Genomic DNA, 13453 nt, shown 5'->3' with positions numbered 1-13453 from the left:
GACTAACAGGGTATCACCCATCTCTTGGCTGTAGGAGAAGCAGTTGACAGAGTATAGCCAGTCACAGCATGTGCTATCAAAGTGTCTGTGGAACTCTTAAGTTTATATGTATTTTTGAAGTCCAATAGTTGAGGTCAGTAATTCACATATGGGGGTTATGATAAGGTTTGAGGTAACATTCCTGGGGGTAAGAGGGAGTTCACTCGAAGTTCTCACATAGGGGATCTGATAAAACATCATGCTCTCGAAAGGAGGGGGAATACACCCCAAAACATCAAACTGTGTAAGTGTTTGGATCATTTCAAAGTTATGTAACATGATAACCATAATGTCTCACTTGAAAGACATTGAGATAATTTCAAAAAAGAAAGAATTTTAAGAAACCTCAAAAAATCAAATTCTGAATCCTTTTATTGATCTGAAAGTTTTCTTTCACAATTCAGTTGTAGACATTCATGTTTTACATTTATCCTGCATATTAGATATAGAGGGTCTCCTGTGGAATACATTCACAGCTATTTCCAATAAGAGCTGCACGCCCAGCGTGGTGGCTCACACCTGTAATCCCAGCACTTTGGGAGGCCGAGGCGGGCGGATCACATGAGGTCAGGAGTTCAAGACCAGCCTGGCCAATATGGTGAAACCCCATCTCTACCAAAAATACAAAAATTAGCCAAGTGTGGTGGTGGGCACCTGTAATCCCAGCTACTTGGGAGGCTGAAGCAGGAGAATCACTTGAACCTGGGAGGTAGAGGTTTCAGTGAGCCGAGATCACGCCACCTGGGTGACAGAGCTAGACTCCATCACAAAAAAAAAAAAAAAAAAAAAAAGCTGCATAACTGGAAAAACTAAGCACTGTAACAAGCTTTAAAAATGTGTCATTTGGTAGCAGAAATTGGATTTTTTTTTTTTTTTTTTTTTTTTTTTTTTGAGACAGAATCTCACTTTGTTACCCAGGCTGGAGTACAGTGGCACAATCTCGGCTCACTGCAGCCTCTGCCTCCTGGTTTCATGTGATTCTCCTGCCTCAACCTCCCAAGTAGCTGGGATTACAGGCACCTGCCACCACACCCGACTAATTTTTGTATTTTTAGTAGAGACGGGGTTTCACCATGTTGGTCAGGCTGGTTTCGAACTCCCAACTTTCAAGCAATCCACCCGCCTCAGCCTCCCAAAGTGCTGGGATTACAGGCATGAGCCACCGCACCTAGCCCAGACATTGAATTTTTCTTAAATCTTACTATTGTAATAGAAAGACACAAAATATATTTGTTTGTCATTTGATCGCATAACCATGTTTATGAAGCTAAGTGTCATACTGACAAGTTTACTTTGATTTTTCTTTCATCAGAAATACTTAAAAAGGAAAGACATTGAATCCATTAGAAAATTTGCAGCTGACCATTTTAATCAGGTAAGGAGTTAATTAGAGCAGTTTTTTTCCTTATACAGATTCAATATTTTTAACTATTATTAACTAAACTATCATTATCATTAGTTTTGAGCATCTTGTTATTTCAGATCATTCTTCTGCTTTTATTTACTTTTTATTTTATTTATATATTTATTTTGAAGATGTAGTCTTATTCTGTCGCCCAGGCTAGAGTGCAGTGGTGCCATAATAGCTCACTGCTGCCTTGATTTCTTAGGCTCAAGCAATGCTCCTGCCTCTTTCTCTCAAGTAGCTAGGACTACAGGCTCAGGCCACCATGCTGCCCAGTTGCACCCCTAGTCCCAGCTACTTAGGAGGCTGAGGTGGGAGAATCACCTGAGCCTGGGGGTCGAGGCTACAGTGAGCTGAGATAGCGCCACTGCACTCCAGCCTAGGCATCAGAGCAAGATTCCATCTCGAAAAAAAATTGGGCCGGGCACAGTGGCTCACACCTGTAATCCCAGCACTTTAGGAGGCCAAGGCAGGCGGATCACTTGAGGTCAGGAGTTTGAGACCAAACTGGTCAATATGGAGAAAACCCATCTCTACTAAAAATAAAAAAAATTGGCCGGGCGCCTTGGCTCACGCCTGTAATCCCAGCACTTTGGGAGGGCGAGACAGGCGGATCACGAAGTCAGGAGATTGAGACCATCCTGGCTAACACGGTGAAACCCCGTCTCTACTAAAAATACAAAAAAATTAGCTGGGCGTGGTGGCGCGGGCCTGTAGTCCCAGCTACTCCGGAGGCTGAGGCAGGAGAATGGCGTGAACCCAGGAGGCGGAGCTTGCAGTGAACCGAGATTGTGCCACTGCACTCCAGCCTGGGCAACAGAGCAAGACTCCGTCTCAAAAAAAAAAATGCAAAAAATTATCCGGGTGTGACGGTGCTCACTTGTAGTCCCAGCTACTTTGAGAGGCTGATGCAGGAGAATCGCTTGAACACAGGAGGTGGAGGTTGCAGTGAGCTGAGATCACGCCACTGCACTACAGCCTGGGCCACAGAGCAAGACTCAGTCTCTAAATAAATAAATATTAGCTGGGCATAGTGGCACGTGTCTGTAGTCCCAGCTGCTTGGGAGACTGAGGCAGGAGAATCACAAGCCCAGGAGTTCAAGGCTGCAGTGAGCTATGATCATGCCACTGCATTCTAGTCTGGGTGACAGAGTGAGAACCTGTCTCTAAAAAAAATAAAGGATCCAGCCAGGCACGGAAGCGCATACCTGTAATCCCAGCACTTTGGGAGCCCAAGGTGGGAGTATCACTGGAGCCCAGAAGTTTGAGACCAACCTGGGCAACATAGTGAGACCTTGTCTCTACAAAAAACAGAAAAAAAATTAGTTGGGCATGGTGGCACACACCTGTCATCCCAACTACTTGAGAGGCTGAGGTGGGAGGATCACTTGAGCCCAGGAGATTGAGGCTGCAGTGAGCTGTGTTCATGCCACTGCATTCCAGCCTGGGTGACACAGTGAGACCCTGTCTCAAAAAAAAGGAAAGAATCTTAGGTATGATAACAGGAATAAAATGAAACCATATGGGAGTAATTAAATTATGATATAATCAAAGAAATTAATATTAAAGTTCCTTTTTAAAATCTTGTTTTCTAAGACTTAATAGAGGAAAAATGCTCTTATAATGATATGTAAGAAAAGGAGGCTATAGGATTATATTTATACTGATTATAACCATGTAAAAACACTATATTTGTATATTGAAAATGGACTACCTACCTCTACTACCACTATTTCCCAAGCCTCATACCTCAAGCACAACGAACAATAAGTAGATTTTTATATAAGAAAAAAAGATCAGGTTAGTGGTTCCCAAAATGGGTTGAGACAAAATCAGAAAAGTCAGGGCAATATAACAAGCTTTTCATAAAGCTAAACAAATTTAAAGAACTATCCTTTTTTTCTGTGTTGGCGGTGGGGGTGGCGGGGGGATGAAATATGCCTTTTCTTTATAAAATTAAAAATTAGCAACTCTTTATCTTCCAATTTTGTTTATTTTTATTTTATTAGTATATAAAATCTGCATCTAAGAACCATACGACCAGGAAATAAGCCTGAAGGTTAACTTTGGCAGCCTTCAGTTGATGGGACTATTATTACATTTTCTTCTTTCATTCTTCTCTTTCTTCTCCTGTTTTCTTTTTCTTTCCTAATTTTCTGAATTTTTATATAAGAAATGGGTACTACTACTACTATTTTTTATGAATGTTTTAACTTGATTTGGCTTCTAATTGCTTTTAGAAGATCTTATGTGTTTTTAGCAACATATGGCATACACATGGTTCAAAAAATAAAGAACCATTAATGATGAAATGCAATAATCATTTGCTCTAGCCTGCCCCATCCATCCTAGTATTCTGCCAGAGTATCTCTGTTTTTGGAAATATCTCTACATACTTTTTTTTTCTTTTTACTTACTTCATTTAAACTTTGTTAACTTCCTGTGATGAGAGATGAGGCTCACATATACAGACTTCACCTAGTTACTCTGTACCTTGTGCACAGCTGTCTTTCTGAACCTTTTTTTTTTTTTTTTTTTTTTGAACGGAGTCTCACTCTGTCGCCCAGGCTGGAGTGCAGTGGTGCGATCTCGGCTCACTGCAAGCTCCGCCTCCCAGGTTCACGTCATTCTTCTGCCTCAGCCTCCCGAGTAGCTGGGACTACAGGCGCCCGAGACCACGCCCGACTAATTTTTTTATATTTTTAGTAGAGATGGGGTTTCGCTGTGTTAGCCAGGATGGTCTCGATCTCCTGACCTCGTGATCTGCCCACCTCGGCCTCCCAAAGTGCTGGGATTACAGGCGTGAGCCGCCGTGCCCGGCCCTTTTCTTCATTCTTTTCTGAGTTGAAGCCACCCGTCCTGGATCCCAGGTTTTCCTCTTTCTTTTTTGTGTTGGAGTATGTAATCAAGTAACTTCCTAAGAAAGCATGTGAGAGATCAGCTTACTGAGTTCTTACAAAATGTCTTTATGTTTAAAACCTCACACTTGATTAATAATAATTTGGCTTAGTACAAAATTTTGAATTGACAGCCATATCATCTTAGAAGAGTGCTGTCCAATAAAACTTTTTGTAACGGTGGAAACGTTTTATGTCTGCATTGTTCAGTATACTTGTTGCTAGCCAATGTAGCTAGTGAACACTTGAAATAGGATACTACAACTAAATGGCTGAACTTTTTACTTTATTTCATTTTAATTAATTTAAATGTAAATAGACACAGTGCATTGCTAGACAGCACAGCTTTAGAACATTTAAGGCATTGCTTTACTTTCTTCTCCTATCTGTTGTTACTGATGAGAAGTCTGATGCTTTGATGCTTGTGTGAATTTATTCCATTATAGCAGACCTGGTTTTTTCTCATTGGAAGCTTTTTGCCTTCTGATTCTTTATGTTCTGAAATTTCAGAGTTTGTTTGCCTTTTGATCATTTTTCATTTAATGTGTTACACACTTGAAGAGCCCTTTCAATATGAAGGTTTATGTCTTTTTATGTGTAGAAAATTCTTTTATTATCTAATTATTTTGACCTCATCATTTTTTCTAGTCTCTCTTTGGAATTTCTACTAGTTGTACGTCAAACCAATTTAACCTGTTTCTTTTCTTTTGCATGTCATTCTTCACCATTTTCTTTGTCTTGTTCTATTTTCCTGGGGATTTCTTCAACTCTTCTGTTGAATTTTTTTTTTATTTCCCAGTAGCTTTTTTCACTGCATCTTTTTCTGCTTTTATTTATAAAATATATTTTTTAGTACCTTTGAGGATTCAAATTCTCTTTTGGTCCGTAACTTATGTTTTCTCTGGGGCTAATTTTTTGGGTTTATCTTGGTTTTTTTTTTTTTTTTTTTTTTAATGCTGCAGAGTTTTTTCAATGTGCAGTGATTGTTGGTTATCTGTACATATTCAAGAATGGGGCATTTTAAAAGCTGGCTGGGGCCGGGTGCAGTGACTCACGCCTGTAATCCCAGCACTTCGGGAGGCCAAGGCGGGCAGATCGCTTGAAGTCAGGAGTTTGAGACCAGCCTGGCCAACATAGTGAAACCCCGTCTCTACTAAAAATACAAAAATTAGCCAGGCATGGTGGCACACATCTGTAATCCCAGCAACTAGGGAGGCTGAGGCAGGAGAATTGCTTGAACCGGAGAGGCAGACTGCAGTGAGCCAAGATCAGGCCACTGCACTCCAGCATGGGTGACAGAGTGAGACTCCATCTCAAAAAAAAAAAAAAAAAAAAAAAAACCTGGTTGGAAGCTCAAGAGAGAGGCTTTGTAAATGGGTAGGTTTAGTTTAGCATGAGCAGCAAGGCTACTCTAGGCACTCAAGGCTTAAGAGTCCTGAGCCTCTCCAGAATTCTGCAGGGTAAAATCAGTTCCTTCTTGTGCTGAGGCTGCCTCCATTGTTCTTTATGCCAGACCTTCCTGCACCTTGCTTCTTTAATCATTCCTACTCAGTTCCCTTGCAATCTGCCAAAAATTCGCAGAAATCTCTCATCTGCTGATATTATTCTCCATTCTTCATCTCCTCTCCCTTTTTTTTCATTATGTTGAAATGACTTTTTTTTTTTTTTTTTTTTTTGTGTCTCACTCTGTCACCCAGGCTGGAGTGCAATGGCCCAGTCTCAGCTCACTGCAGCCTCTACCTTCCAGGCTCAAATGATTCTCATGCCTCAGCCTCCTGAATAGCTAGGATTACAGGCACACAGAACTGGCACAGCTAATTTTTGTATTCTTACTAGAGATGGGGTTTCACTATGTTGGCCAAGCTGGTGTTGAACTCCTGAAGTGATCCACCCACCTCAGCCTCCCAAAGTGCTGGGATTACAGGAATGAGCCACCGTGCCAAGCCTACTTTATAAAATTCCCTTAGTATCATTTTGAATGGGTTCATGGAAATAATAGAGATAATCTCTTTTAAATTCTCTTCTATTGGGAACCGGAAATCTTTGTACTATAAGAAGATAAATTAATCCCACTGTTCAAAAAAAAAAAAAAACGTGAATAAGTCTTTTTCTTTTACACAGGAAATCTTACCTGTATTCCTTAACACCAATAGAAACTGGAATTCTCCAGTTGCTAACTTCATAATGGAGTCACAAAGACTGGAATTAATCAGACTAATGGAGACCCAAGAGGAAGATATGGTCCTACTAACTGCTGGAGAGCACAATAAAGCAGTAAGAAAAATTACTTCCAAGCATCAGTGCTGTTGATGCTGAACAATGCCTTACCCTCCTATGTATATAGTATATGTTTGAACTGTAGACTGTTAATTCATAAAATGGAGCTGCTCTGCATAAATCTTTTTTTTTTTTTTTTTAAGAGATGGAGTTTTGCTCTGTTGCCCAGGTTGGAGTGCAGTGGTGCGATCTTGGCTCACTGCAACCTCCGCCTCCTGGGTTCTAGAGATTCTCCTGCCTCAGCCTCCTGAGTAGCTGGGATTACAGGTGCACACTTCCACACCTGACTAATTTTTTGTATTTTAGTAGAGACGGGGTTTCACCATATTGCCCAGACTGGTCTCAAACTCCTCAGTTTAAGCAGTCCACCCGCCGCAGCCTCCTGAAGTGCTAGGATTACAGGTGTGAGCCACCGTGCCCAGCCTGCATAAATCTTATAGTGCTTTATAATGCACTGTATAAAAACTAAGGGTTGGCCGGGCATGGTGGCTCACGCCTGTAATCCCAGCACTTTAGGAGGCCAAGGTGGGTGGATCGCCTGAGGTCAGGAGTTTGAGACCAGCCTGTTCAACGTGGTGAAACATCATCTCTACTAAAAATACAAAAATTAGCCGGACATGGTGGTGGGCTAATTTTTGTATTTTGTAGTCCCAGTTACTCGGGAGGCTGAGGCAGGAGAATCACTTCAACCTGGGAGGGGGAGGTTGCAGTGAGCCGAGATCGCGCCACTGCACTCCAGCCTGGCCAACAGAGCCAGACTCCGTCTCAAAAAAAAAAAAAAAAAAAAAACTAAGGGTTTTTTTCATAGCTACCAGCCTCCATTGGCATTACTTAAATAGATTAGACCTGAGCCTGATTAGAAAAGCCACTTAGATTAAGGGGTAGTGAAATTAGTCATATAACCATGAAAAAATATTTTCAGTGTCAAGATTTCACAAATGAAGAAAATTAGGAGTCTCAAATTTTTATACATAATGCATTCCTAAATTGTGGAGGGATGGATCAGACCACTGGAGAGCTGGAGGGCTGGCAGACACCCCTGGACCAACTTAGTCAAAGTGGGACCCTTTTTCCTCAAGAACAGCAGCTGTAGGTGGTGAATGCTATCATGCACTGGCTGAGTCATGATTCTTCAGGGGATATGGAAGACTGAATTAGCTTTAGGGATCTTTGTAAAATATAGAAAAGTATAGTACAAAGTCAAACATGAATATTAAAAATGTACTGTAAAGATCAAGCATGATATAAATTTATTTTTTCACTTTAGTATATAGTTTTTTCAAAATGATAGTGTGTCTAACTAGTACATCACGTTCTTTCTTCTAATCTATATTTTCATTTATCAGTTTCTTCCACAGAAAAAGTTTCAGAGTTCATCTTCAAAGCTAAATGTAATCCCCCGTCTCCCCTTCCCCTACAATAGTAAAATGAAGAAAGTTATTTATTTCCAAATTTTATTATGAATGCATTTCTTAAAAAAGAACACGGGATTTTGTTCCAAACTAATTTGGCTATTAAACGTTCTCTTGGTATGAACTAAACATGCTGGTGTTTCATTTTCAGGAAGTTATAGGTCTGATTCCTACAAGGCCCTCCTTGAAAGAGAGCTAGAAACCAGACTTTCGAGGAATAACAATAACATTCTGAAAATGTCACAATGAAGGTCCCTTATGTAGACATAAATGTAAGATAGAATGGGCTGCAAAATAACACCCTATCATGTCTCTAGGCATATGTCACTGTTCTAACCAGCTGTCCTTTCTCAGGGAAGTCCTGCACACCATAGGTAGCACTTATTAAGCACTTAGTATTTGCCAAGCCTTGTTTTAAGCACTTTGTATGCATTAACTCATTTAATCCTCATGCCAACCCTATGAAAGAAGTTCTGATACTGTTGCTATTTTAAAAAGAAGAAAAGTGGGGCACAGAGCTTAAAATTTTGCTCACAGTCACGCAGCCAGGAAGTGGAGGAGCTGGATTTCTAACCCATGAAGTTGGGTTCCAAAATTCGCACTCTTATTTTATTTATTTATTTTTTTTTTGAGATGGTCTCACTCTGTTGCCCAGGCTGGAGTATAGTGGTGTGATCTCGGCTCACTGCAACCTCTGCCTCCTCCCGGGTTCAAGCGATTTTCCTGCCTCAGCCTCCCGAGTAGCTGGGATTACAGGTGCGTGCCACCACACCCGGCTAATTTTTGTATTTTTAGTAGAGACGGGGTTTCACCATGTTGGTCAGGCTGATCTAGAACTCCTGACCTTGTGATCCACCCGCCTCGGCCTCCCAAAGTGCTGGGATTACAGGTGTGAGCCACTGCACCCGGCCACACTCTTCAATGGACCTCTGATTTGCATTACCTGTAGTGATAGCCAGCCTTCACTGAACATTAACAGTGTGCCAGGCACTTACCAAATCCTCACCACAACCCTTCAAGAGAAGTGAGGAAATAATCAGAACGACCACCACTCACATACTTTGTCAGGTCCTGCACCTTATGTACATTATCTTACTTAAGCTTCACAGCAGTCTTTTGGAGTTGATATTTTTATCCCAATTTTACAATGAAAAAGGATACAGAAAAGTTCGTAATTAGCCACACTGAGATTCAGACCTAGGTCTATGAAGTGCTGATCCCTGTGTTCTCAATCACCGAGTTATTTGGTACTCACCCAGTTGATTGAGTCTGATGATGTTCTCAACCTTGTTGCAATCAGACTCATCCTCAGATCTTTGTGTCCTGAGAAGCAAAGGGCATCCTATCTGTTAATTGGCAAATCCTTTCCTAGAGAATGGCCTGGCTTCGGAATCCAGGCTGTGTCATTTCCTGCCTGCTCTGTCAAGAAGTTAACTCAATGTTATGTCTTCTGTTTGCAGTGCTCTTTGTTGGGAAAATTACGACTGGAATGTGCTGACCTTCTAGAAACAAGAGGAGTGGTGCTCCGTGACCCCACTCTGTTCTCTTTTCTTTGGGTGGTAGATTTCCCACTCTTCCTGCCCAAGGAGGAAAATCCCAGAGAGCTGGAATCGGCCCACCACCCATTTACTGCTCCCCACCCCAGTGACATACACCTCCTGTACACTGAGCCCAAAAAGGTACAGTATCTATACTTCCAAATCAAAAGGAAATGTGTATATAAAGGCAAAGAACTTCAGACTTCAAGGTCTGATGAAAGATAGGACCCAGTTCTGGAAGCCCCAGAAGAAGTTGTGGAGTTTGAGTTAGTAGTAATACATTATCTTTAAGAATCTGCAGGGTCTTCAACCTGTAGAACAGAAAACCAGACAATTTCTCTAACATAAAGTCTCTGTGAATCTTCTAGGCCCGTAGCCAACACTATGACTTGGTTTTAAATGGCAATGAAATAGGAGGTGGTTCGATTCGAATTCACAATGCAGAGCTACAGCGTTATATCCTGGCAACCTTACTAAAGGTAACAAACATCATCTGCTATCCTGGGCTTATTTTTTTACCAGAATATTTTTCAGTTTTGTGTTGTTGTTGTTTGCTTGTTTGTTTTGTTTTTGAGACATTCTGTCACCCAGGCAGGTGTCTACTGGTGCATTCATAGCTCACTGCAATCTCAATCTCCTGTGCTTAAGCCATCCTCCCACCTCAGCCTCCCAAGTAGCTGTGACTACAGGCACATGCCACCATGCCCGGCAAATTTTTTTAGTTTTTTGAAGAGATAAGGTTTCCCTATGTTGCTCACACTGCTTTCAAACTCCTGCCCTCAAGCAGTCCTCCTGCCTCGGCCTCCCAAAGTGCTGGGATTATAGGCATGAACCACTGCATCTGACTTAAATCAGCCTATTTTATTAAACATTTGTTATGAATGGAGGATTCACAAGATACAAAATAGCGTCAGCTATCTCTCTACCTTTAATGTAGGACTTTGAAAAGTAAATAATAATATTAAAAGTAAATAATAATATTAAATGCTTAAATAGTATCTGGCACATAGCACTATTAAACAGCACTATTTAAGTACTAATTAATAGTGCATATTAAATACCCTTATTATAATAGTGCAGATAAATATCCTTATTCTGCCCACTCTAAAGATGAGATTTACTGAGGCAACTTACTTAACTCGCCAAAGTGACAGTACAAAAGTAAGCAGAGTCAGGATTTGAATCCAGGTGAGGTGGCTCTTAAGCCCATGCTCCTAACCACTACCCTGCTTAAAAAAACCATGCAGCTTGAAAAAAATAAAAATCAAATCAAATGAAAACCATGCAGTCTGAAGTGACTAAAAATGTTGATAATGTCAGAGAAAGAGAGAGAAGTTTGAAAAGATTTTATATCACTTATTAGATACTACTTTAGCTATATTTAAGGCAGGGATATATTTTAGTGATAGTGGAGTAATCAGGATTTTTTAAAAGTAAAAGAAGAGTCTGTACAGGCGCAGACCTAAGAATTTGAAGTTTGTTGGTGATGCTGTAGAAGGCTTGGGTAGGTTTCAGAAAGGAAAAGGTCTGAGAGAGTCTGGTCCTAAAAGATCGTTTTGTGGGATTAACTGACAAGTGTGAGGTAGGATGGAAGGAGAACTCGGACCATGAGATGACTCCTTTAGCTTTAAGCCTTCAGTGTCCTTAAAGTTTAAGGGCATTGTGAAATCTGTTAACCTTTTTTTTTTTTTTTTTTTTGAGACAGAGTCTTGCTCTGTCGCCCAGGCTGGAGTGCAGTGGCTCAATCTTGGCTCACTGCAACCTCCGCCACCTGGGTTCAAACGATTCTTCTGCCTCAGCCTCCTGAGTAGCTGGAATTACAGGTACGCACTAACACACCCGGCTATTTTGTATTTTTAGTAGAGACAGGGTTTCACCATGTTGGCCAGGCTGGTCTCGAACTCCTGACCTCAAGAGATCCACCCGCCTTGGCCTCCCAAAGTCCTGGGATTACAGGCGTGAGCCACCGCACCCAGCCGAAATCTGTTAACTTTTCTCCTGCCAAGTCAAAGCCTCCAATCACCCATTGGGTTTTGTGTGTTTGTTTGTTTTTAAAAAGATGGAGTCTCACTCTGTCACCCAGGCTAGAGTGCAATGGCATGATCATAACTCAGGGCAGCCTCAAACTCCTGGGATCAAGTGATCCTCCTGCCCAGCCCAGCTTCCAGTCAGCAGTTTTCAGCCTTTTTCATTCCTCTCATTGTCAAACTTTTCAAGAGTCAATAAGAATACATTTTTTTTTTTTTCTCGCTTTGTCACCCAGACTGGAGTGCAGTGGCGTGATCTTGGTTCACTGCAACCTCCGCCTCCCAGGTTCAAGTGATTTTCCTGCCTTAGCCTCCCAAGTGGCTGGGACCACAGGCACACACCATCACGCCCAGCCTTTTTTTTTAATTTTTTTGGTATTTTTAGTAGAGACAGCATTTTGCCATGTTGGCCAGGCTAGTCTTGAACCCCCGATCTCAGGTGATCTGCCTGCATTGGCCTCCCAAAGTGCTGGGATTACAGGTGTGAGCCACCACATCTGGCCTAGAATACATTACTGTATTCTAGAATACACTGTTCTGTTGCTTCCCTAAACAGTGGTTCTCAGCCCTGCTGCACCTTACAATCAAATCACCTGGAAAGCTTTAAAAAAAACACTGGTGCCTTGGCTACACATCAGACCAGCTGAATAAAAAAGTTCTAAGCATAAGGCTTTGGCCTCTGTTTGTTTGAAGCTTCCCACTTGATCCTGATTTGTAGCCTGGTTAGAGAACCATTTCCAAACACATTTTCAACATTTCTACACGTACTGCCCCACAAAAGTTACTCACAAGATCACCAAATCCAGTGGCCTGTTCTTGGCCCTTAAGTTCTCCTTCCTCCTGGCAGCATTTGACAATGTTGCCCACTTAGTAATGCTCTCTTCCCTTGGTGTCTGTGACAGGAGACTTTCCTCCTTTTTATCCCCACCTCCTCATTTGGTCTCACTCTGTTTGCATTGTGAATACAGTAAAAGCTGCATTTACTGAACACTAGGCATTTTTGTACATGTTATAATAATCTATGACTTGTCTTTTTCCCTTGCTAACCTGCAAATCACTTAAGGTAATTTTTTCTTTACACTTTTCCAATAAACTTTTATTATTGGTTAAGTCAGGTTTAGGTGTTTTAAAACTCAACTTTGTTTCCCCTTTATCATCTAAGCCTAGATGGTGGCACTTAGTGGACCTTCAAAATATATTTAAACTGAATTATATTTTGAATTTCAGGAGGATGTGAAAATGCTCTCCCATCTGCTCCAGGCTTTAGATTATGGGGCACCCCCTCATGGAGGAATTGCCTTAGGTAAACAACTTTTCCTTTTATAAGATAAACTGAATTCCATTGCACTATCTCAAATTCGGGTTCTCAGTTTGTGTTGGTAGAGGTGGAAGGATGAGTCCAAGAGTTCCATGAGAATGTAAGTTTCTGTTGAAATTTGAGTAATATATTTTTAAAATATATCTTAACAGTTATAAAGATATAACTTAACTGATAATTTGCATTTGAAAGATCATTAATAGCTTAAAACTGCAGATCTTAAGTCAATATTGTTCAAATCCCCATGGCCTCACAGACGCACTCATTGGAGTCTGGAAAGCACTGCTCCATAATGTTCAGCTTGTATGAAAACAGGAAGATGCCAGTGTCCTTCTGATTGCCATGGTTACTCACTTTGCTTGTTTTGTCAAAGCAAGGAAGAGTAAGAAATTCTAGGAAGCTCACCTAGATTGTAGGCCCCAATAATAGGGACTTCCTTCTGTGTTTATGGAGTTCCCTGCCAAGCACCAAATATACTGTTGAATCTGTTTTAGGGCCTTTAGTAAGCCTTTGCTAGGAACACTAATCGCTGTGACAATC

At 41.2% G+C, this 13453-nt stretch overlaps 1 protein-coding gene across 2 annotated transcripts in view; it reads left to right on the top strand.

The window, feature by feature from the left end:
* The window catches only part of DARS2 (aspartyl-tRNA synthetase 2, mitochondrial), a 33473-nt gene that overhangs the window by 18899 nt on the left and 1121 nt on the right, over positions 1 to 13453 (top strand). Inside the window, exons 12-16 of one of the 2 annotated variants that reach the window (XM_054464731.2) lie at positions 1352 to 1414; positions 6463 to 6615; positions 9491 to 9709; positions 9937 to 10047; positions 12823 to 12898. In XM_054464731.2, the coding sequence (XP_054320706.1) occupies positions 1352 to 1414; positions 6463 to 6615; positions 9491 to 9709; positions 9937 to 10047; positions 12823 to 12898 (622 nt within the window). The remainder of the gene's footprint in view (positions 1 to 1351; positions 1415 to 6462; positions 6616 to 9490; positions 9710 to 9936; positions 10048 to 12822; positions 12899 to 13453) is intronic. The other variant, XM_054464815.2, reaches the window with a different exon arrangement.

This window comes from Pongo pygmaeus, chromosome 1 (genome assembly GCF_028885625.2).
Source record: "Pongo pygmaeus isolate AG05252 chromosome 1, NHGRI_mPonPyg2-v2.0_pri, whole genome shotgun sequence".
Taxonomy (NCBI): Eukaryota; Metazoa; Chordata; class Mammalia; order Primates; family Hominidae; genus Pongo; species Pongo pygmaeus.
The sequence above is the reverse complement of the archived record's forward strand: the minus strand, read 5'-3'. Positions and strand labels throughout refer to the sequence as shown.